Raw genomic sequence first — 25520 nt, 5'->3', positions numbered from 1 at the left:
CTATCTTATGACTGCACAAAATCTCTGTAAATAAAAAACAAGATATTTACATAATTCAGATTAATAAGCAATATTTTAAATATCTAAGACTTGATATTATACAAAAATTCTCCTTAATACTAAAAATACTTGGAATAATTTTCAATTTAGTAAAAATTGCAAGAGTCAACAAAGTATAAGTATTATGTCATCTTTGTCAAAAATAAAACATATGCTTCTTAAGTTCTATATCATATTATTCTCCCCCTTTTAAAATGTTTTATTCATCTGAAAGGTATAAATAATCAAGTTCCATTAGAAGAAAAACCACAACATATGTTGTTAGAGATCTATTAGATCAAGAAGACTTTGTAACATTTCCTGCATTAAGCAACTTATTGAAACAGCGATATATCAGAGAGACAATTTTATATCTTTGGCTTATTTACAGAAGTTATATTTTATTAAATAATATAAATATATAGTATGTGATTATTAAACGTTTATATTGCAGGTAAAGAGAAAGAAATAAAAAAGTGGCATGTGCATTACCTAATAAATATACTACAAAGTAAACTCAAAGTTTTTTTTTTTTACATCAACTAAAACTTTAAAGAAATGTTAGCCAAATAAGCAAAGGTTTGTACATAATCATGTTTTAATGTACAGCTTATTTTCATAAGTTAGAAACAAAGGTTGAAGCCTTTGGTAAACTGAAGACAGTGTAAGCATATTTGGAAAATATCATTGTCCCTACATCTTCATAACTCTTTTAAAGCTTGTACAATATAAAAACAAAACAAACGCTTGTAGAACAGTTTTCTTCGGTATCATGAAATGATAAGAAAATCACTGAAATGTGGCTTTCATTTTCCTTATTGTGTCTTGAATTTTACGAGAATGTTTAGGAGTAGACAGCTGGTGGAAATTTGTTGAGTTGTCTGCAGCTAATTGAGGAATATCAGCTTCAGCAAAAAGAGAAACTCGATGTCTGAGGTAAGCCTGCAGTTCCAGATCAGGGGCAAAAGTATACAAGTGGTCCTGAAAGGCATGGATCTGGCTCACTACTTTTGCGATGTTCCTTTAAGAAAGACAGAAGTTATCAGAACATAAACTTAGATACCAATACATATTTTATTTCTAGCTCTAATTATACAATACCTTAGCTTAGGCCATTTATATGCACCATTTGCCATGGTTAAAGCACCAATTTCAAGTTGTTGCACATGCATAGCGAGAACATGTGCTGAGGGGATAGTTGGCAGTTTTTTAAATCTGTCTCCTTCCATTAAACACAGATTATCACTTTTTAGGAACACCTTGAATTGGGAAAATAAAAAATATATATTACACAAATAATATAGTTAATTGCAGTTCTAACCCAACCACCTGCACAATGGCATACAACAATGACAGCTGAAAAGAGTCATTTATATTTTGTGCTTTCTGAAGATTCTTCAAATTGGTTCTTTAGTTAAACCAGTCTGTTAAGAGTTCACACAGACATTCATATATGCCTAATATGTAACAAAAATGTTCTTCTAAGGATTATATTTTAATGGATTACTTCACAACAACTGTTAAATATTTGAATGTTAATAACTGTACCTGGACAGCTTTCAATTCCTCCATGATTTCAGATACTTTTGTGGTAAGATTTTTCCAAGCCTATAATTATAACAAAAAAAAAAAATCAAATAATTAAGCAGAACTATGCATCATATGTACATATTAAAAGGAGGTCCGCATTTATTGTATCATTCATAGAACAGAACTATTAAGATGGCTGAGACACACAGCTATGCACAGCAGCTGAATGTAACCCATAACTATTTATACACATAGTATTTTGGAATAAAACCTGTCTCATACAATACAATACAATGATAAATATTCTTCTTTAAAAGAAGTTACAGTGCATCCATTATTTATAGATCATAATGCTTTCTTCTTTAATACACAAAAAAGAATGATTGGCATGTTACAGCTGAACTGGTGAACTGAACTTTAAACAAGTCACAAGGGAATCTGACATGAGTGCATGAGCTAGCTGAACCTTCTACAGAGTCTGCACATGAGATCCTCTGGTGGAATTAGAAAGTACCTGAAGTTGACGTCAATAAAAGGTAATATTGGGGTTGATAAACTCTTAACACTTATGGCTAGTTAATAGTGGACTGATGCATTCTTGAACTGGATCCTGATGTTCTAACTTCCACATTTACAGTTTCAGATGGATCATGGGCTGGGTGTTATTTTTTCACTTGCAAGAAATGGTTAACAAAGGGAAATAACACGAATAAAACTCATAACAGTGCATATCCTCTATGAATCTCCGTAAGAGGATAAATGGCAAATGGCTTACATTTACTTACTTAGCAGACACTTTTATCCAAAGTGACTTAGAAAAAAGGTCAACATATTCGAGTATACATCAGTATGTGGACTGTTTCCAGACCAATGTTACAGAACACATTTACAAAATTGATCATGACAAGCAAATAGCTCTAAACAAGACACAGTACAGGAATCCTAGTGATGTGGTATGTTAGACTTGCTGGCTGCAGTTGCTGATCTTGTCCCTGGACCATGTCAGTTAAAATGACTGGAAATCGATGGGTATGTCTCACTTTACTGACTGAGTGCCAAACTTCCTGCACCATCATGCCGCCTCTTTTTGTGACAGTCAATAACATGCTGCTTGACGGGGCAGTGCTATATAATAATAATAATAATAATAATAATAATAATAATTAATAATAATTCTTTGCATTTATATAGCGCTTTTCTCACTACTCAAAGCGCTCAGCAATTGCAGGTATATATTGTATAAAGGGTTAACAGGTTCAGTCACAGTCTCTGCCCTTTTTCTTCTTTTTTTTTCTGTTTTATAATGGCATATAAAACACGAGACATAGACAGATGTGATTCTGTTCTGTTTGTGAGGTCCAAAACACTCGCATTAATTTATTCATTGTTGCTGCATTATATGCATTGAACTTCTGGATGAGCATTCACTGGTTGTCAGCTTTCATGCGCTCAGAGTCAGCACCTACGACTAAAGACAAAATCAGACCTGTTTGAATTTATTGGAGTGAACTTCAAATTAGTTGGGCTGTGTCACTAGGCAGGTCACATTATATGACCAGCTTCATAGGAACACGCCACCAACTGCCTTTGACCTTTGAAAATCCCTGGAAAAGTCTTGTAATGTGACATAGCTTTTAGAAATTCCCAAACTTAGTTCTGTGGGTTACTTAGGACATTTGCCTCAATCTGCCCCTTAATCATAGACAATTTCCTGCTTCAACTGAATGGCTAATTTAACACTCCAAAAAGAATTTGCTTTATTTTTCTAAGACATTAGAATGTTGTACCCTTTATTCTACAGTCAGAAATAGATTCTGTATTTTTAAGGTTTTTTACTTCAGTATCATAAGAAATTTTAGGTAGCTACTCCTGTCTGTGTTTCATTTCGTATGTCCAGCTTTTTACAATTTTCATATTTAAGAAAAAATTAAAAGCTTTGAAAACAGTGGTTTAATTTATATTAAAGTACTGAAAATGATTAAAGTGAATATGCTAAGGAAAAACTAATGAACTAACACAAGCATAGACTGACCAATCCTCCATCACTTTACTATGTATTACTTGCCGTTTATTTTCATTCCTTGACAGTGTCATTCACAGATGATGCCTTTAAGCCAAAGTTATTATGATGCCAGTAGTATATTTTTAATGGGACAGATGTCATTAAGAGTCTTTGAGTCTTTAATGTATCAGAACTGTACCCAGTCATAGGTAGCCATTACAGAATCCCTGTTTTATTATGTGACTAGAATATGAATTATAGCTTAGCACTAATACTGGCCACATGGATTACTTTTATAGTGTAAGAAGGTCCTGAAAGGATGAAAGCAAAAAATATGAAATATGAATATACATGCTACAAAAGACTTAGATTTAGAACAGTCCCTTAGAGTCCCTTAAATGAGACAAATGTCTCAAATGTGTTTAAAATAGAGTGTGACATTTCCAAGGATGTAAAGACGGAAACTGTGACACATAAAGCATTTCATTAATAGTTGAACACAAAAATATTATATAACTTACAGGTAGCTGTCTTACAATCACATTTTCCAGTCCTGTAAGAATCTGTATAGCAGTAGCAAAGTTCCGAGTTTCATAGCAAAGTTTGCCAATAAGAAGGAATTTTGACAACAAAGATGTCTGCGTCTACATAAAATACATAAAGCAAATCTTACAATTAAAATCTTTAAAACCTTGCATTTGATTTATTAGTATTACTAAGATGTTTTTTCTCTCTCAAAATATAAAAATACATACACTTTTTTCACCAATATATATTGCCCAGGTAACTGGGCTTCATACCCCAAACTAGTCATTATCTGTGTATTCTACCTTTGTCTGTGTACAAGTTAACTGCCACATCCCAAAGATATGCATCTGGCGACATTAGATCCACCAGATATGAGTTAGCATGGGTGCGAACATGTATGGTGGACTGGCAGCTATCTATGTAGGTTTAACTACTGTATAATGTCCAATACTGTTTGTATATGCTCTTCACAGACAGTGTCCAAACCTGTCCATTAATGCTAAGAAATAAAAAAACATAAATTGACTGGCAGACAAAATTATTTCTGTTTTGTTAATGGGACTACAACAAGGGTTTGTTGAATCTTTTGTACATTACTTGTTGCAGGAATTCTGACACATTTCAAATAACGTGCATATTGTATATACAGTACCATCTCAATTAGCTATACAATGCCAGCAACTTGCTAATTTCAAAATTATCTTCAAAATTCTGCTGATTTCCTAAAATGATCTAAAATCAAATTCGTATCCATACTGTTTACCCTTCTGCAAATCTGGTAAAGTCATCATGCAAATTTCACAATAGTTCAGTCTACTAGCTTCACAGATTGTTCTATATCATTTTCTAGTTAATTGCAATATCTTTTTGCTTCTATAAGTGGCTTCTGTGACATGGACTTGGTTATAGACCTGTTTTAGTAGTTGGCAAACCTAGATAAGCATTCCTCAGCTGCCACTGTTTGTTCTGACTTTTATGTTCCACATGCTGTAGGTCTTGGGATTTCCAACACTGCATTTTACAGTGGGCTAATGGGACCCACTTTTTGAGTCATGGTTGAAGGGGGTGTTAGCCAGCAAGCACCTGGTGGCTGGGCAACCCACATAATCTGGCCAGGCTCAGCCCTTGTGGGCTCACCACCTGCAAGACAAAGCATGGGGGTTTGAGTGTGACGTGAGCTTAGTGGTGAGCTCAGGCAAGAAAGGCCTAGATGGACTAGCACCAAGAAATGGAAACTGGCTTTGAGAACTTAGAACATTACTGGAGTGGAATGTGCCTGAGCGGGTGCAGGAGGTGGGAAAGTATCAACTAGGTATAGTTGTTGTCACCTCCACACAGAGCATGTGTTCTGCAACCAAACTTCTTGATCAGGGGTGGTCTCTCTCCTACTCTAGAGTTCCCATGTATGAAAGACCTCAGGCATGTGTGGGGATACTCACAAGTCCCAGGCTGAGGGCTGTGCAATTGGAGTTCTCTATACTAGACGAGAGGGTTGCCTTAATGCAGCTTTGAGTCACAAAGAGGAAAACTCTTGACTGTTGTTTGTGTGTAAGCACCAAATAGCTGTTCATAGTATTCAGCCTTCTCTGAGGTTAGGGATCCCGAGGCCATATGTTTTGGACACTTGGGTGCAGAAAGGGGCAGAGCTCTCAACTGATCACCACTTGGTAGTGAGTTGGATTTGAAGTGAGGGGCATGGCCGGATAGACCAGTGAAGTCTAGAAGTGCAGTTAGCATTTCCAGGAAAACATCTAGCTAAGGCTTCCATTCATGATGAGTTCAACTAAGGATCTGTGCTGGTATCCAGAAGGTTGCAGGTTCGAATCCCCGTCACTGCCAAAAGAGATCCTACTCTGCTGGGCCCTTGAGCAATACCCTTAACCTGTAATTGCTCCAGGGGCGCTGTACAATGGCTGACCCTGCACTCTGACCCCAAGGGGTATGTAAAAACGAACAAATTCCTAATACAAGAAACTGTATAAGGCGAAATAAAGAACAAAAACAAAAAACAAAAAAAAAAAAACTCCTGACTCCTGAAAGAACTTCTCCCATGTTCAGGGTGAGATTGGGAACATTGAGTCCAAATGGATCATATTCAAGGCATCAGTTGTGGAAGAGGCTGCAAAAAAACTGTGGTCAGACTATCTCATGGTAGCAACCCTAATACTCAATGGTGGACACCAGAGGTGAGGGAAGCTGTCAGATGGAAAAAGGTGGCATTCTGGGAAAAGTTCTCTGTGGGGTCTCCTGTCTAGGTTGAGAGGTACCGACAGGCTAACAGGACAGTTGCAAAAATGGTTTTGGAAGCTAAAGCATGGAAGAAGTTTGGAGAAGCCAGGGAGAAAGACTATTGGATGGAGCACCCTTGGAATGGAACACTGGTGTGGATGTCACCATATTTAAAAAAGGGACCAGAGGGTGTGTTCCAGTTACAGGTGAATCATACCCAGAATCTCAGGAAAGACATATGCAAGAGTGCTGGAGGGAAGAATTTGTCCGATAGTTGAGCCCAAGCAAAAGGAGAAACCATGTGGATTCTGTCCTGGCTATGGAACAGTAGACCAGCTGTTCTAACAGCCGAGGATGTGAGGGTGCCCAATTGGGGAAGCTAGTGGCAGCAGATGATGCTGTCCTATTTGCCTCATCTGACTGTGAACTTCAGCATGTGCTTGAGCAATTTGCTGCTGAGTGTGAAACTGCTAGGATGAGCATCGGCACCTCCAAGTCTGAGGTTATGGTTCTCTTACAGAAAAGAGAACCTTGAATTGCTCTCTTCAGATGAGGGAGGAACAAATGCTCTTAGTGTAGGAGTTTAAGTATCTTGGGATCCTGTTCACAAGTGACAGAAAAGGGGAATATGAGATCAACATGTGGATTTGAGCAGTGGCAGCTGTTTTACAGGAACTCTACCAGTCTGTTGTGTTAAATCGGGAGATGAGTCTAAAGACACAGCTCTCAGTTTACTAGTTGATCTACATCCCTGTCCCCACCTATGGTCATGAGCTGTGGGTAATGAAAGAAAGAATGAGATCACGAGTACAAGCAGCAGAAATTAGATTTATTTGCAGGGTGGCTAGGATTTAGGAGAGACTCAGAGTAAAGTTGCTGCTCCTCAAGCCTGAGAACAGCCAGTTGAGGTGGTTTGGACATGTCATAAGAATGTCCCTGGGCAGCTCCCCGACAGCTGATCTGCAAATAGGGTTCTCTGTAAAGTGCTTTGTGATTGTGCTCACTCTCAAAAATCCTAGGGATGATTTGAAAAGGCTACACACTCTTAAATGGACAAAATGTGAAGGACATATTTGATCTGAACAGTCAGCATGGGGAATTAATGGCTTTAAGATCTGGCAGTATAATGGGTATTATTGGCAGCAAGCAAATATCTTGTGTCTTGTTGTGCATTCTGAAACACATTTATGGCTTGCCATGGAAAAAGAAATCTATTTCAGAATAATACTATATGAAGCTAATTTTGAAACTGATTGTGAATTCAAAGTTCATGTAATTGATTCATTCAGTCTGTCATTTTATAACCTGTTTAGCCCTTAAAAAGGTCATGGGTATCTGCTGGAGCCTATTCCGGTTAGCAAAGGGAGCAAGGCAGGGACAAACCCTGAACAGGGTGCCAGTCCATCGTAGAGCAAGTACACACACACACACACACACACACACACACACACACACACACACACACACACACACACACGCACACACACACGCACACACACACACACACAATCTCACACTAGGGCCAATCAATGATCGCCAATTCACCTAACCTGCATGTTCTTTGGACTGTGGGAGGAAACTGGAGCACCCAAAAGGCATAATTCCATAAAATGATCTCAGCTGTAAAAGATGTCATGTCATTTTAAATGTTCTATCCATCCGTCCCGACCTAAGAGCTGTGTGATGTTAACTTAAAAATACCTCAAAAGAAAAGCTAAATTTGTTCTAACAGAAAAGTTTCTAGTTCATAAATATAGAAAAACTGAGTGCAGTGTATTTGCAGATCGTAGTGATTTTCATATTGTTCAAATATCTATTATTATGTTCAACCAAGTCTTTGAGCTTTAATTTGGAAACAAAATACTACTTTCAGAGGGAGTGTGGTGGGATTATAATTTATACAGATTTTTTTGTTCATATATATAATTTGTGTAAATAAATAAAATTTGAATAAACAACACTTGTACAGAATATTTCATTTATCTATTCAAGTATACATGTATGGGTGTTCAGTTTTCTTTTTGATATTGACCCTTATAATTCTTATAATGCAGTTAATTTTACCTTTGTTGTATCACATATAACAATTTCTGCTGCAACCCAGTTACTGATGTTATCTGCATATCTCAGCAGCTGCAACAGATATTTGTCTTGTGAAGTTTCAGGAGAAAAGAGATTACTGCCCTCTACTGGCACAGTGTTGTAAACAGACATTCTGCACAAGAGAAAATTAAAATAAATAAACAAGTGCAAAGTAGAGTGGAAACAATTGTACAAGTATATTTTATTTATAAACTATATTTAAAAAAATATCAAAGTCTTAGGCCAAATGTTTGAATTTTGCACTAAGCTGGAAAATATTTACATATTATAACAATTTCAAATTCACTTAATCTAATTCAGGGCCACGTAGGACTGAAGCTTACTCCTGCACTCAGACTTATAGGACTAATTTAGAGTTGCCAGTTCACCTAACACAAACACTTCAGCCTGTAGGAAAATATATATATATATATATATATATATATATATATTTAGGAATAGCAATGCAGACACAAAGAGAATGTGCAGACTCAACAAACAGAATGACCCAACATGGAATTCAAGCCAGAAAACTGGATCCATAAAGAAGCAGTACTAATGACTAGGCCACTACTCAGACTGATAACTATTTAACATATTATAAATATCAATCTGTCATCATAAAAATTCAACAATCATTGGGCCTTCTACAATAAAACAACAAATACGCTTAAAGCATAATTGAAAAAGACCATACTTTTGTGTTTTTTCCTGAACCCCAAGTGCTCTTGAGTTAAGAAAATGCACTGGATGGCATTTCTGAAACATTTCCTAAATGTAAGAGAGATATAAACATCATATTAATTTTACACACCCCATTAACACTTTATATGTCAAAGGTAAGTTAACACATACATCATTATCAAGTAGTAAACTGAATTAGAAAGGAATTACTTCAGAAATGAAAAAAACTTAAAGTTTTTAATTTAAGATTTCTACCATAATTTAATTTAAATATTGAAACATAATTCTGTAAAACATTTTTGTGCTTTGTCATTGAAATGCATTGTTTTTACTAAAAGTACTGCTAACTCCATAAAAATGCCTTGGTATACAGTTAATAGTATAAATGTCAGGATTGCCCCACAGTATGCACAAACACAAATAAGCACCCTGCAGCTCATGTGTGAGATTAAACTTATACACATGAGTAAATCCATCCATCCATTTTCCAACCCACTGAATCCGAATACAGGGTCATGGGGGTCTGCTGGAGCCAATCCCAGCCAACACAGGGCACAAGGCAGGAACCAATCCCGGGCAGGGTGCCAACCATCCGCAGGCATGAGTAAATTATAATGCTAAATTCAGATGAAGGATTGTTTAAAAGGACAGCTAGCAGTCAAGAATATCAAAACAAATGCAACATGGATATTTCTATCAGCATGTGCACTATAATCAAAACTATGTTTGTTGTGTTGCCTTTCTTTCAAAGCTTCCCATTAGAATTGATATGAACTTGACAAACAACTTTTGAAACAGGTATTTCTGCAAGGTTAGTAAAGCAAAGGCTTCATCAATCTGTTCATCTTTTGGCAACAAGATTTACAGAAGTAAATGAGAGAAACTACTGTTTTGTAGGTGATCTTTTGTTTTCGACATGAAAGAATATGCTTGAGCACCTGTTGTAGTAATGTCAGCTGTTGGTGAATCTGCAGTGTACCATATTCTGTTTGAACCAATGGATTTTTCTCTTCACTTTTCAAAGAAGAACCTGAAAAAGCATCAACCATGGAGGCGTAGAAAGGTCGGGGTAAGGCTGCAATAGTATATTGCTTTTCGTTTGGTAATAAATTATGTGCTTCACCACTTCTTGAAGGCTTCCAGTGAAAGCTCTGAAATACAACAGTAAGCAGAGATTCTGTTTCTAACTTAAAATCTAAGATAATTTTATTACAAAAATGAGAACTTGCAAGAAAATACTTGTCTAAGTGACCAAGTCCAACACTCATGAAGAAAACTGTCATTGTGTTATTGGGAATTAAAGATTAACATGTTAGGAAAATAGCAATAAAAACAATGTAATATCAAAACACTTATATAACAGCGTTTTAGTATTACTAATTGAGCTTCATGCAAGAAATATTTTACATTTCTGTATTAGGTTATGTACTGTAGGTGAGTACAGACCTTTCTCAAACTATCTTCTCTGGACAGTTTTTTGGAAAGGGCATGTAGTGATTTTGAGTCATTGTCATCAATACTCATGGAAGTATGGCAGCCGACATTTATGATAGAATTCCTCTTTTTTTCTGGTTTACTTTGCAGAAAGGCCAGAATTTGTTCACCTCGACTATCCACTGGAATTACCTACAAACAAAACACATTAAAATGCTTTTTTTATATGTATAAAGCAAATAAACACTATACATGCTTCCAAAAGGGTTGTTGTGAGCAGGTGTGAGGGTTGAATGGAATCATATGTAGAGTTCTGTATGTGTACTATTACTGTAAAGTAGAAACAATTGCACAAAAGAAAAACGCATTATACGTATAGCCACAAGACACACTGATACACAGAAAACACAAATCTACGAATAGACAACATTAGATAGACTTTTAATGAAACTGATTGTCTGAAACTAGTGAGATAACTCCAATAATATTTCAGTTAAAAAACATAATATCAGACATGATGTTTGAGAAGGCTGGTGTGCATGATACTGTAATGTTTTATACTGGGTTGCTGTTTTTTACATCATTCTGTCTTTCAATTTTAAAGATTCCTGCTTTTGGTGCCAAAGACATTAGATGAAAAGTGTAAGAAAAGTCCCTGACAGACCATTACGCCTATGAAATTTTACAGTCCAGTTATTTTATTTCCTTATTCCAGTTTAAGGGTTGCAAGGAGGTTTGAGATTATCTACACTAACTTACAATGGGAAAAATGAAGCAATCTAATCAGCAAGTTTATGGAATGTGGAAGTCCATCCATCCATCCATTCTCTTCCGCTTATCCAAGGTCGGGTCGCGGGGGCAGCAGCTTGAGCAGAGATGCCCAGACTTCCCTCTCCCCGGCCACTTCTTCTAGCTCTTCCGGGGGAATCCCAAGGCGTTCCCAGGCCAGCCGAGAGACATAGTCCCTCCAGCGTGTCCTGGGTCTTCCCCTGGGCCTTCTCCCAGTTAGACGTGCCCGGAACACCTCACCAGGGAGGCGTCCAGGAGGCATCCTGATCAGATGCCCGAGCTACCTCATCTGACTCCTCTCGATGCGGAGGAGCAGGAATGTGGAAGTAAACAGGATAAATCTATAAACCTACATGGACATGGGATGATCTCAAAAACTTCTCAGTCAGTGAATGAGAGTCAAAGCCAGTCTCTTGGATCTTTATGGCAGCAGTGCTAACCACTGTATTATCAGGTGGGAAAGGTACCATTGTAGAAATAAAAGTGGCCATACCGCTCTCAGAAGCCGAACATAAACAGGCACAGAGACACAAGTTCAAAAGCACACACCTTATTTCCTCGTACGGCAGCTCTATTCCCCAGCTCCCCACTTCTGAGCACAGTACACAATAAAACAGCACACAATACTGCTCAGTCCCTTCTCTTTTTTCTTCTTTCTTTCTTTCTTTCTTTCTTTCTTTCTTTCTTTCTTTCTTTCTTTCTTTCTTTCTTTCTTTCTTTCTTTCTTTCTTTCTTTTCTCTTTCTTTCTTTCTTTCTTTCTTTCTTTCTTTCTCTCTCTCTCTTTTTCCCTTCTCTGCCCCATCCACTCTTCTCTAAGCAAGCTTTGTCCAGCACTTCCCGACTCTGGCTTTTCGAACAGAGTGAGGCGGCCTCTTTTATAGTCCACCCGGAAGTGCTCCAGGTGCACTCTGGTTCTCTTCTGGCAGCACTCCCGGGTGTGGTGGAAGTGCTGTATGGGCACCCAGAAGTACTCCAGCTGCACCTGGATCTTGTTCTGGTAGCACTTCTGGGTGTGGCAGAGTACTGCAGTCCAGGGCTCCCGGAGTGTCCAGGCGCCCCCTGACGGTGGCCACAGGCCCCAGCAGGGTTGAACTTCCCAGTTCCAAGCCTGTGGCCCTGATGCAATCCAGGTGGGTTGTCCTCTCGTGTTCCGGGGGAGGAATTGCTGTGATCTTGTCCTCTCCCCCAGTCCTTCCATCACAGGAGCGTCCCGGCTGTCTGCCACACCATATAGAGGCATTCTGCCCTCTAACCTTTTGTCTCATTTCCTTTTCCATTTCTTATGATCCTTGCCTCATTCTTCCAACATTAAGCTTTCACCTACATGGTTCTCTCATGTATTGACTGAACTGAAAACCTGATCCAATGTAGTTTTAAACACCACCAGGATCACTTCAAGGGTCAGGAGCACCACTGAGCTCAGAGAAGTCATTTAATGGTACCAGCTCCTCACTTACCAAATATCTTAAAGGTGCAATATAGTCTCACCTGTTCCCACCTGGGACCATATGCCCTCTAGCAACCTGGTGGTTCTCCTGGGTCGTGACAGACAAACACAACTCTTGTCTCTATTCTAAGATGGCAAATTGATCCCTTGCTTTGATAGAAGGAACAGAACACCATCACCAAGCAGATGGGAGGTTTTGTTGATTCTTGCCAGCCCACCATCACTCCCTGTCTTTCTGATTCTTGGCAGATCATCAGGCACCCTAAAACATCTGGTGGGACACCAGTTGTCTAGCCACCTGGAAGAATCCCTTTATTTTCTCCAAAGTCCCATTCTCTCTCTAAGTGATTAGCAGGGCTGCATGATACTGTATGTTTCCCTGTTTCTAAGTGAGTTTGCTGCACCAAGCCTGACCCCGCAATCATGTTTGTTTCACTAAGGGACAGTTTATAATTTCTGCTAGTGAGTCGTCCATTAATTTAAAAAAGGCAAAACTGGTTTACAGGACCATAAAGATTGAGAAACACTAGTTTAAAGAAGGTGGCGCAAGCTGAATGCATAACAATTAAGCACATTGAGTAGAGTCGATCAAAAACAAACCTGAAAGGGCCCTACAAGAGCCAGAAACCATGAGACCCTGTGAAATAATAATAACATATGTATTACTGTGGCTGGTTTTGGCAATTTCTTGAACATTACTAGCTTATTTTTTTCTGATGGACCTCGGCCATAATTACGGATCACCGCAACCTTGTCAATGTGTGACTGTATTAATGTCTGTTATCAACTAATAGTCTCTACCTTCTGTTTACTAATTGGCTGGACTTTTGTACCCCTGCTTGAAAAATAAACAAATCTTTAATATAAACTGTACTGTTTAACAATTACCTTATTTCTAATAAAATCTTCAAGAGTATTCAAGAGAGTTGTATTTGGTGTAAAATCCACTTGACGACAGTCTTCAATCCAAGCCTGCAGCAAATCTAATGTTCGATTGTGAATCTTTCCCAAATCAGACGTGCAGTTTAAACTGAAAAATTACATATATAATAATGGACATAAATGTAAAAATCTACAAACTTAATCAATGTAAAATAGAAGGATTTACTAATACAAAGATGAGACAGAATAATCATGCATAGCAGTAGCTTTAGTGAAAACATAATTTCAATAAATGTGCATATATAAAACATGTATATTTTATTGTGATCAATAAGTATACTTTTAATAAGTAAACAACTGAATCACAAAAGAATCTAGACTTTAAAAACAGATGTTGTTTTCACAAGTATTATGTACATGGGCAATTAACCTCATTTTCAGCAAAAGCTTCAGAAATTTAAGATGTATACTAAAATTTTGCAATAAAAGAACATTTTTAAAGAATTATTTTTAAATATCAGTCAGTTTCTAAATGAAGAACATTCATTGACAGATAATCAGATGAAAAAAAATTAAATGATCAGTTCAACTACATTATGCATACAATAAATAAAAACATGCATTCTAATAAACCTGCTTACCTTATTGTGCTATTAAAAGTATTGATAAGGAACTGAAGAAATTCCTTGGGACTACAAAAATATCGGAAGGTATAAAGAAACTGTTGAACATATCCTTCTAGAAACGCTTTCCTGTGGATTTTAAACAAAACTATTTTAGTACAGAAATGTTTGTTAAGACAATTATTAGCATTTTACTTTTTAATCCACACCAAATACAGTGACAGACCAAAAGAGGGAAAAAAAAAACTGTGGGTGTGAATGTGAGTGGGCCCTGGGAGAGACTGAACTTCTGTCCAAGATGGGTTCCAGGTTCAACAACTCTAAATTTATTAATTAACTTGAGATAAGAATTTTATGTTAAAGTAACAGATAAACAGGATTTTATGGAGAATTTTAATGAGAAAATCAATTTCCTTTTAACGTGGTAAAATCAAAACAGATGCTTCTCCTTATCAATAAAAGAAGGACAGAGAAGAGAAAACCAGTGGCAGAATGAGCAATACAACAAACAACTTAAATACTCAGGCTGCAGCACTCTCTTCTCCCTTTGCAGACCTCTTACAAATTAACGACTCAATAAATGAGTGCAGTACAATGGAGACTCCTACTGGCCAGATCTGCAGCAACTTTTAAAATCGGGCCTTTCTAGTAGGTGCTTTTTAATTTAATTAATATGTATATAATTGATTTGAACAATTTTATTTTAATATTTTAAGCTAATGGCATGTATTGGGAATATTATTTCCACTTTCTGGTGTGTTTATTAAATTAATGAATATGTTCTAGCAACATACAAGAGTCTTAATAGGTGGTTCATTTAAAACCTGCAGCCTTCTTTATAGACAAAGTAATTAATGAAACAATACATTTATGAAGTGCTTTCCATAGAGAGCAGGGAGCAACTTCAGCTGCCACCAATGTGCAACATACACCTGAATGATGCAACATCAGCTGTTTTGCACTAGTACACTCACGACACGTTAGCTATTAGGAGGTGAAGGGGTGAGAGAGATAGTTTGCCAATAAGGATGGGAGATGATTAGTGGGCCAGAATGGACTAAGCTATGATGGGCAATTTAGCCAGACACCAGGGAACACCCTACTCCTTTCAAAATATGCCCAGGGATCTTTCATTACCACAGAGAGTCAGGATCTTGGTTTTATGTGTCATCCAAAGGACGGCACCATCACTGCACTTAAGAATTGGGATCCACACACAGTCTACAGGGTAATCCCACACATTGCTGGCCTCACCAACACCTCTTCCAGTAGCAAACCAAGCTTTCCTGGTTGGTTTCCCATCTAAGTACTGAATGGGCTCAAACATACTTAGCTTCAGGTGGACTACCTGTTCTAAAATGCAGGTAGTATGGCTGCTGGAAATAATAGCTGTCTTTTTTTGTTAGGGCCTACTTCTTAAACATATACAAGTTCAGGATGAACAGCCATATAAAGCCTCTACCCTTTCACATTTAATATGCATAGGCAGTATTGTTCAAGTCATATTTTGCAAGAATGCTATTCCAATTCCCATGCTGATTAAGCAGCACTTGTTTTGTGACTGATTTCACTCAAATATTCTGTTCTGTCTGAGGACCTGATAAAATTACTGATAAGTTGAATTTGGCCCATAATGTTGTAAACCCCTTCTCAAAAGAAAACTCCTATATAAGAAAGGGAGTGTTGATATAGAAGGTTGCATTTAAGAACTTCATTGCCACATTTAATTACAAACCCATTTCCAGCACTAGGTTAATAAGAATTGCCATGTACTCTATTAATCACATACTCAAGCAAAGTAATCTTAAAAATGTCTGAGTCTTGATGAAATATTATAGTAGAAAATCTCAAAAGCTAAGCACACATTAGAAAAGTACATTTTTATCTACAGATACTTTATTAATGAAACAAGGACTGTTTTTCACTCCCACCTACTGCATATCTAAACTTTCTCTCCCGTAATTGTCATTTCTGAGAAATGCAAAGTGTTTTGGGCCCAGACACAGGATGAACCCCTTCTAGATAAAGTGACTTAAATGGTAATAGTTCTAGTAGGCTTAAAATAGGACCAGCATAACTCCTGTTGTATGTATGCTCATTACTAAATTTATATGCTATATACCCTGTAATTGCCCACACTCAATTAATTAAAGTGTTAGTACCCCTTTGCAAATTACAGATCTAATAAACTGCAAATTATCTCAGAACTTTTGAGAGCCCACAGTCACTTGTCCTTATTCAGCCCTTTTTCCATATCAGCTTCTATTTATCTATTTCATAATAGTGCTGAGGATCAATCCTAATAATGTGTCACAAACTGCTATTTCACATTAGGAGTATGTGGGCAGCAAAGAAAATACATAAAAAGGGGGTTTAGATCTCCTGAATTCTCACAATGGGCTTTTATTGCTCCCAAACCCATCTTGGTCTGCTCACTCAAAGAAACAGCATAAACAAATGCCTCTTCAAATGATCAGTCACCCTGATATAGAACCAAAAGCTCCACACAGCTTTCTGACATACTATAACATATTTCAACAATTCACCAGATGGAAGAGTTAAATACTTGGACCACAAGTTGAGGCTGGAAGTGATGTGGCCATATCAGATTCCTAAAGAAAAACATAAGAACCTAAGAAATTTGACAAACAAGAGAAAACCATTCAGTCCATTAAGTCTGTTTGTTTAGCTAATAGCTAAGCTGTCCCAAAAGGGTTTGAAAAAAACTATGGTGCCAATCTGGGAGGCTAATCTTGATATATTTTGCAGGGAATTTTTAAAAATAATTTCCCAGTAAATGCATGGTGTCCAAAAGAAGAAATTTCAACATATTCTCAGTTCTTGTTTTGTTTTTACTCTGTTTTTCTGAAGGTATACGAAATCCATGCAGACCTGAGAACACCATTGTGTGGTCATAGAAACACTGCGTTTGCTGACAGACTTTATCATACACATGAGAAATCTGAACTCAAGTTTTTTTGCTATGGGTGTCATTTTTATACACTTTATTTGTATTTGTTTTGATTTGTGAATGCTGACATTTTACGAAGGTGTTGGTCTGACCATAAAATGCAAGCTTTTATTGATAGTATTGAACATAATTTGGAAACATGGATCCATAATGAAGGACTGTATATTAAAATCCTACATCTGGTTGGGTACTCATTGATACTTGCAGGCAGTAGGAGATTTTATTTTTTTTTGTGGATTCAGGTGTTGTCCAAAAATGAGGATCAGGTCTGAACAACCGATATAATAACAAAGTAAAAATATACTGTTGCTTTCTGCAAAATGTTGCTTTCCTCTTTCTCCTCTCTAATGCAGCAGCGGTAGCCAACTCTCCAGTGGACTTGATGAGTACAAGATTTATCGAACTTGGTAAACCACCTTTAATTTCCAACTTAATACAATGGTAGATCATCTTTTGCTGCACTCCTTTAAATACGTTGTTTATGACAATTTTATATCATTATTTTAAATTAAGTACAAATTTACAATCAATGAATGATCAATTGTATATACAGTACAGTCACACATAATCTTTAGTATAAGTAAATATGCAAAATCTATATTACAATGCAGAGATTTTATCTTTTGAACATGTATAAAGTTAACAAATAATATGACTAACTGCACAAAAAACAATGACATTTTTGATAAAAGTAAATACATTTAGTATTTATCATCAGTAAATAATACACCATACAGAACATAGCTGAAACATTACATAACAATAAAAAAAGTTTGAAAGTTTTATGACATTTACCTAGCAAAGAGGTGGCATATTAGACCAAGAGGTGTTCCTGCTTGCAGAATTTTTGTACTGTTCAGATGACCTTTTCCTCTCATTTTAACTGTGTGGAAAGTTAGGAATGAAGTGTCCTCAAAATGATTGAGCAGGGCAGCTTCATCTCCAGTTCCATGAACAGCTAACATTGTAAGAAGAGTGGGCTCTAGGCCCCACTGCTCCAAACACAACATCTACAAAGAAGACAATAATTTAATTATAGAAATGCCTTACCATAAGAAAACTACAGTTACTTGTTAATACGTAAAGTATATAAACCTACTGAAACAGATAATATTTCATAGCAAAACAATTTTAAAACATTAAAATGTTAATTAATGTCACATACATATTTCTATAAGCATAGGTAATTTTTAAAACATTTAATCCAGAGCAGAAAATCTTTAACATTGCTTTTTGTATGATGTCAAAAAGATTTATAAGACTCCAAAGACTCCAAAATTTAAAAATGCAAAAAAATTAATTTTATTATTTCAGTTGGATAGTAGTGCAATGGACAACACTGCTGCCACAATGCTGCAAGGATCTGTGCTGAATTCCCGTTTGGGTGTTTGTCCAAATGAAATCTGCTCATCCTCCACATGTGGGTTTTCCTCTTTCTTCCCACAAATCAAAGACACACAATGTGCGCAGGTGAGTACAAATTAAAGTGAGAGTGGGTACATGTGTGAATAACTCTGCGGTTATCTGATGTCACTTCCAAGTTTGATTCTTGAGTTTATATTCAATGTTAATAGAAGCATAGGTGCTTAGTAATAGGAATTTACAGCAATTTTTTTCATAGGAAATGCAAATATAATGTGGTAGTAATATATAATAGTATTTAAAATGTCCAAAGTAATATTACTATATATACTGTATATACAGTATATAATATATATCTATAGAGAGAGAGGAAATACAGTACATTTATAGTGTAACCATTATGTTGCAGCAAATAAAGAAGATATTACAATTACTGCCAAAATGCCCCAAAGTACACTCAAAAGGATACCAAAATGACACCTTTAGAGCTTTTTTAAATGATTTCATGCTGATTACTGAAGTGAGGTGTAGGGAAAGGAGAAATTGGTTTGTCGATTAATTACTGGGGAAGTGGTATGCTCCTTCTTGCCTACTCAGGTCCACTAGGGAACAGTGTCTGGTGATGCCACCTCTATGTGGCATCAAGTCTCAAATCAGACTCTTTTCATGTGTGGTTCCGAGTTGGTGGAACAGGCTGCCCACCTCCCACCTGCCCTCAAAGTATTCAAGAAGCAAATGAAGACCCATCTTGTTTGTGAATATCTCTCTAATTGAAAAGGAAAAAAAAACTTTACACTGTGACACTTTATATTCTTGGCAATTTAAGTGTAATTGCTTTATTGATTGTAAATGTATGAGTTACTATATCTTTTCACTTGTGGCAATCAACTTTTATTACCTGTCCTATTACACTTACTAAACAAACAGGCACTAGTCTAATGCTACTTGATTATTTACCTCTTTTGTAAGTCGCTTTTGATTAAAGTGTCTGCTAAGCAAATAAATATAAGTGTAAGTGTAAATGTAATTAGTCCTTTAGGGTTTCTTTTAGCTTTTCTCTAGAAAATTATAACACTCTAGAAGAGACAGGCCATGCAGCCCAAAAGAACTCGTTAGTTCTATCCGTTTAATATCTACTTTTAAAAGTCCCCAATTCTTTATCTGCCTTTATTCTAACATTTATACATTTATTTTACCCTGTCTGTCTGAAAAATGCCCCACTTACTGATTTACTTTCTTCATACCGAGCTAAATAAATGATATGCTGTACAGAACCGAAAGGCAAAGAAAACATGGGTCAATTCCTTTTGTTCAAAGGCACCTCGTAAACGGTGAGGATTAATGGGGTCTGCCTTCTTTCCAGTAATGTGGCTATGATTTGCTGATCATGGGATACTGACTTTGCAATTTTTCTGGAGTCACACATTCTTCCTGAATGAGCAGTCTTGTAAAAGGAGTACTGGCCAGTACACACTGGCCTTCTAAAATCATTGAAAGCATAATGGTATAAAATTTATTCAAACAAAATATTACAAATTTAGAGCTAATAAGAATCACTGTATGCAAAGCTGATAAACAACACTAAATATAAGTATGATCTGTTTTGTGGGGTACTTACATCAAGATAATTTTTCGATAAATTCAAAAATTCAATCTTAGATCTCATTTCTTCTAACTCCATTTTTAGTTTTGGTAGTATCAGCTTGGAATCTGAACCTTTAACAAATGCAATTTTAGTTAGATTGTTACAGCAATATTATTACTTGCTCTGTAGCTCAGAACCAACAATACATAAACAAGGTTAGCATTCATGAAATGTTTCAAAATGCATACTTATTAAATACTTCTAATGAAAATGAATGCTGTGGTATTCATTATTCAGTGTTGCGTTCTGACAATAGTGCATTGTGTTTTTTCTTCATGTTTGATTTTACTTAGATTTACACAATTTATTAAACACTATTGTGGCAGACAACTGGGGAACTTGCCCCACTGAGACGCCTGGAGAAGGGAAGGACCGGGAGAGGGGCAATATCTCCCTCAGGACGCAAGAGGGCAGCCCCCCTGGATTGCATCAGTGCCAGGAGGCGCCTGGACAATTTCTGAGCCCTGGACTGCAGCACATCTACCACAATGGGCAGTGCTGCTGGAAGAGAATCCAGGCACACCCGGAGTGCTTCCGGGTGTCCATGCAGGAAGTGCGGCAGGACAATCGTCAGGGAGCACCAGAACTATAAAAAGGGCCTACTTCACTCCATTCAGGAGCTGGAGTCGGGAGGCAGTGGACAGAGCTTGCGGGAGAGGAGCGGAGGCGGTGAAAGAATAGAGGAAAAGAGAAGGAAAGAAAAGGACTGTGAACAATAATGCTGGTGGGTTGTGCACTGTGTAAAAGGCAAAAGAAAAATAAAGTGTGTGTGCTTTTGGACATTGTGTGTTTAATTCAGTGTGTCTGTGTCAAGGTTGATTCTCCACACTGTACAAAGATATACTGTCAAGGAACACTGAACTGCTTTAATATTTTTCCATAATGAATGTAATTGCATCTTACTGAATGCATCATTACCATTGCAACACAGATTGATAATCACTTGTGGTCAGGGCTGGCACCTGGTGTGAGGCGACAAGATGATCACCTCAGGTAGCACTTTAGCCAGGGTGTAATTTCCAATTTAACTTTTTTTAACACTACAAAATAACAATCAAAAAAGTTAGATATGGTGAAGTTAGGTGATGTGTAAGAACTACACACACCTCCAGTGCCTTGTTTATATGCCACCTTTAAAAATAGTGAGAAATATTTTCTTTTTAAAAGTTTTAAATTTGACATAAGGCAGTCTGCAGTAAATCAGCACACTACTAGCATCCAGATCAAAACAGCACATGTACATTTCAAAGCCACACGTCAGTCTATGGTTTTGGCATTCATTTTTCCTGATATTTATCCTAAATCTAAAAAAAATGTAAAAATTAATTTATCAAACAGATGTCACCTTATAAACTTTTAATAGTACAGTAATCCCTCACTATATGGCACTTCGACTTTCGCGGCTTCACTCTATCGCAGATTTTATATGTAAGCATATTTAAATATATATCGCGGATTTTTTGCTGGTTCGCGGATTTCTGCGGACAATGGGTCTTTTAATTTCTGGTACATGCTTCCTCAGTTGGTTTGCCCAGTTGATTTCATACAAGGGACGCTATTGGCAGATGGCTAAGAAGCTATCCAACCAGAGCGCGTATTACCTATTAAATAAAACTCCTCAAATATATTGTGAGAACGGGGGCTGTTTGCACCCCTAGAAGATACGGCCGCTCCTCAAAAAACACTGAAAGATTACCTTCACATTGCTCTCTTCCTTGCTGGGCTTAAATGTGGCTGCTTTGTCAAGCGATATGCTTCCTGCACGGTGCTTCGCATACTTAAAAGATCAAACAGCACGTATTGATTTTTGATTGTTTGCCTTTCTCTCTCTCTCTCTCTCTCTCTCTTGCTCTGACATTCTCTGCTCCTGATGGAGGGGGTGTGAGCAGGGGGGCTGCTCACACCCCTAGACAATACGGACGCTCATCTAAAAATGCTGAAAGATTATCTTCACGTTGCTCCCTTTCTTGCAGCTGGTTTGTCAAGCGATATGCTTCCTGCATGGTGCTTCGCATACTTAAAAGCTCGAACGGGACGTATTGATTTTTAATTGTTTGTTTTTCTCTGTCTCTCTCTCTCACTCTCTCTGACATTCTCTGCTCCTGACGGAGGGGGTGTGAGCAGGGGGGCTGTTCGCACCACTAGACGATACGGACGCTCCTCTAAAAAAATGCTGAAAGGCTACCTTTACATTGCTCCCTTCCTAGCAGCTGCGTTGTCCGGCGGTGCTTTGCATACTTAAAAGCCCAAACAGCCCTACTGATTTCTGATTGTTTGCTTTTATCTCTCTCTCTCTCTGACATTCTCTGCTCCTGATGCGCACTCCTTTGAAGAGGAAGATATGTTTGCATTTTTTTAATTGTGAGGCGGAACTGTCATCTCTGTCTTATTATGGAGCACAGTTTAAACTTTTGAAAAAGAGACAAATGTTTGTTTGCAGTGTTTGAATAAAGTTCATGTCTCTCTACAACCTCCTGTATTTCTGTGCAAATCTGTGACCCAAGCATGACAATATAAAAATAACCATATAAACATATGGTTTCTACTTCGCGGATTTTCACCTTTCGCGGGGGGTTCTGGAACGCAACCCCCGTGATGGAGGAGGGATTACTGTAATTACATGCCAGCTTCAGATTGTTTACAGCTCAGGAGCTCTGCAAATTTGTCAGCACATGATGGCAAGTGCTCAAAGATGCTTGCAGTAGAATCATCACTGCCAAAGGCAACTCCCAGAAAGTTATGCGTTGAAGGCGTGATGTTTCAGAAAACACTTAGGAACTGTTGTTTTTTTTTTTTGGCAAAAACTGAATCTATGTTACAAGTGAAAAATGACATCACACTTAAATGATTACACATATATATTGTGTGGTTGGGTAGATCAGTTTAAACCTCTAGAAGGAAAGGTAGCTTAAAGTAATGGTGACAGAACCATTATTGACAGTATACATTATATATAATTGTATCTTGCAGCTTTTGGCATAGCAGGAGTAGGAGCAAATGTGAAGAGTATGTTCCACAAGTCATTGATCGTGCTGAACAACAGAGGATGGGATTTGTGGAGTTTTAACCGTGGGTTTTAATGTTAGCCCATTTGAGTGATGCTTATACCTTGAAATCAGTCTTCAGCAGTGCATTTGAAGTCTACAGTTGCAGTACAATTTACTTGCAATGTCTAAATGTCCTATCTATGTCAGTTTAAAGATTATGATTTTTATTATTACTGTTGAATTATTATTTCTATGTTGTAGTCTATATTTTTTTCTCTACTCCTTCCAATGTTTTTGACAGTTGGTACACATATATATTTTGATGATGCCATTTTATAAAATGTTAATTTCTCGAATATTTTTAAGGTGTTAGTCACAACTGATATGTGTTAAAGGTTTCATAAGTCTGCACTTTTTAGTTTGCTGGTCTGTGATTAATATTTACTAAGAAAAAAAAAATCAGTGTATATACAAAAACACAAAAAGGGCACCACAAAGCAATACATATAAATACCAAGACATACTATTACTAGGAGATATTTCTATCTTTAGGCACAAAAAGAAAAAACAGTAAAACAAAAAATAAGGCAGAAGCCACTATGCTTGATTTATGTGTAAGAACTCGTGCTGTACTAAACAGTCACCTTTCATGACTCTGTCATAAAAGACAACACCTACAGGCAAAAAGTGCCTTTTATACTCAGCAAAGTTTTCTGACTAATCACAGAGCACTGTGCCACCTTCTAACCAATCACAGGTGATGTGGGCACATTCCTACATCACAACATTCACCTCTGCAAGGCCTCTATTAAAATGCAGGCAGCACACACACGGGAATGAAGCTTGAGCACTTTCAATTCTGTATCTAAGATAAGAAAATATCTCTAAGTACCTCTCCTTCTAATGCTATGATTAGAATTAACCTCTGGGATTCCTATTACTTTCTGTGATAAACTAAACACTTAGCAACTCTTTCCTTTTGCTTGAGCGATGGGCGGTGACTAGCCGCTGGTAAGGAATGGGGCTGTGAATGAAGCCATGTAGGCCTCCGTGACAACATTCAGCCAGACTGCCAGTATCCTGCCATGTGGCACCACTGAAACACTAGTGAAAGTACCGTCTTGCCTTCTCTTAGCTTGAAAAGAAGAAAGGTTTTAAGACAAGCGTGTGGTACAAGCAGAACAGACAAATATGTTTGCATTAAGTTTCACATTAAACTTTAGAATTATTTTTAATGCCTATTTTGTGTTTTATTGTCTTAAAGCTAATCTTCTTTCATTGTTTTAAATTTTTTTCAATGTAAATTATTATTTTTGTCTGTTGTTCAGAGGATGTTCTGTATTGGGAAGCCTATATGGCAACACCTAATATTTGTGAATTAAAGAGCATCATCTCCAACAAGAGCATTTGGGGGTGGCAAGTGGGGTGACTGCCCCAGGTCCCGCGCCTAAGGGGGCCCCACTTTTGAGGTCTGCATGTCCCGTTCGAGCGGATTTGTCAAGTTATATTCTCCAGTTATATTTTGATAAAGTCCGCATGTTATCTTGCAAAAATTAAGCTAAATACTGTAATGAGAAAATCCGGTGTATGTTAACATTATTTTAATTAAATTTGCACGCAAGTTAATACAGTCTACACATACTGGTAATAGCTTTTGACATAACCGGCCCCGCGTGGGGTTGGTCAGCCCTATGTCCTGCACACCCCTAAGGCCGCCTCTGATCATCTCATACCTAGTAAGGAAATGTGTATTAGGGAATTGGCAGTTTAAGGAGTAGCAAAAATGCACTTGGCCTAAGGTGGCATTATTCCACATGCCAGCCCTACTACATTTATACACACACTTACTAACTTATGCTTTCATTTGAACCTTACCTTTATGTTTTCTTTGTTGATATAACAATTTTTGGTAGAATGTTCTTGTTTTTTTGTAATTTTTTGTCTCAATCATTAGTTGTTGCTGAAGCTCCTGTAGATGATATTAAACACACAGATTGTGAAAGGAATTTATATTGACTATAAAATATTATGTCCTGGAATGAAACAAATTCATAGTATCTTAAAAAAACCTTGGCATTAATGCTACAACAGTTTTTGAGGAGTCATGTTGATCTTGAAAATGCTGTACAAAAATCCATGCAGTTTCCGAACACATTTGTTCCCCATTCTAGCGCCACTGGGAGCCAGAGGGTATTCCACCAGTATTTTATGTAAGACAGGAATTAGCTTTGGCAAAGACGCCAGTCCACTGCATTACACACTCATGCACATGCTGACAGTGAGTA

General features: G+C 37.2%; 1 protein-coding gene across 1 annotated transcript in view; it reads right to left on the bottom strand.

The window, feature by feature from the left end:
* Positions 1–235: 235 nt before the first annotated feature.
* The window catches only part of LOC114646924 (kinase non-catalytic C-lobe domain-containing protein 1), a 130952-nt gene continuing 105667 nt past the window's right edge, over positions 236–25520 (bottom strand). The window contains exons 20-32 of the mRNA XM_028795328.2: positions 25111–25204; positions 20222–20319; positions 18037–18251; positions 14289–14399; positions 13654–13795; positions 10541–10720; positions 10033–10245; positions 9108–9181; positions 8393–8543; positions 4093–4215; positions 1588–1647; positions 1141–1298; positions 236–1060 (exon numbers count right to left, since the gene is read on the bottom strand). Coding sequence (XP_028651161.2) covers positions 829–1060; positions 1141–1298; positions 1588–1647; positions 4093–4215; positions 8393–8543; positions 9108–9181; positions 10033–10245; positions 10541–10720; positions 13654–13795; positions 14289–14399; positions 18037–18251; positions 20222–20319; positions 25111–25204 — 1851 coding nt within the window. The 3' untranslated portion in view covers positions 236–828. The remainder of the gene's footprint in view (positions 1061–1140; positions 1299–1587; positions 1648–4092; positions 4216–8392; positions 8544–9107; positions 9182–10032; positions 10246–10540; positions 10721–13653; positions 13796–14288; positions 14400–18036; positions 18252–20221; positions 20320–25110; positions 25205–25520) is intronic.

Source organism: Erpetoichthys calabaricus, chromosome 2 (genome assembly GCF_900747795.2).
Source record: "Erpetoichthys calabaricus chromosome 2, fErpCal1.3, whole genome shotgun sequence".
Lineage (NCBI taxonomy): Eukaryota > Metazoa > Chordata > Cladistia > Polypteriformes > Polypteridae > Erpetoichthys > Erpetoichthys calabaricus.
This window is presented reverse-complemented; position numbering and strand designations above follow the sequence as displayed.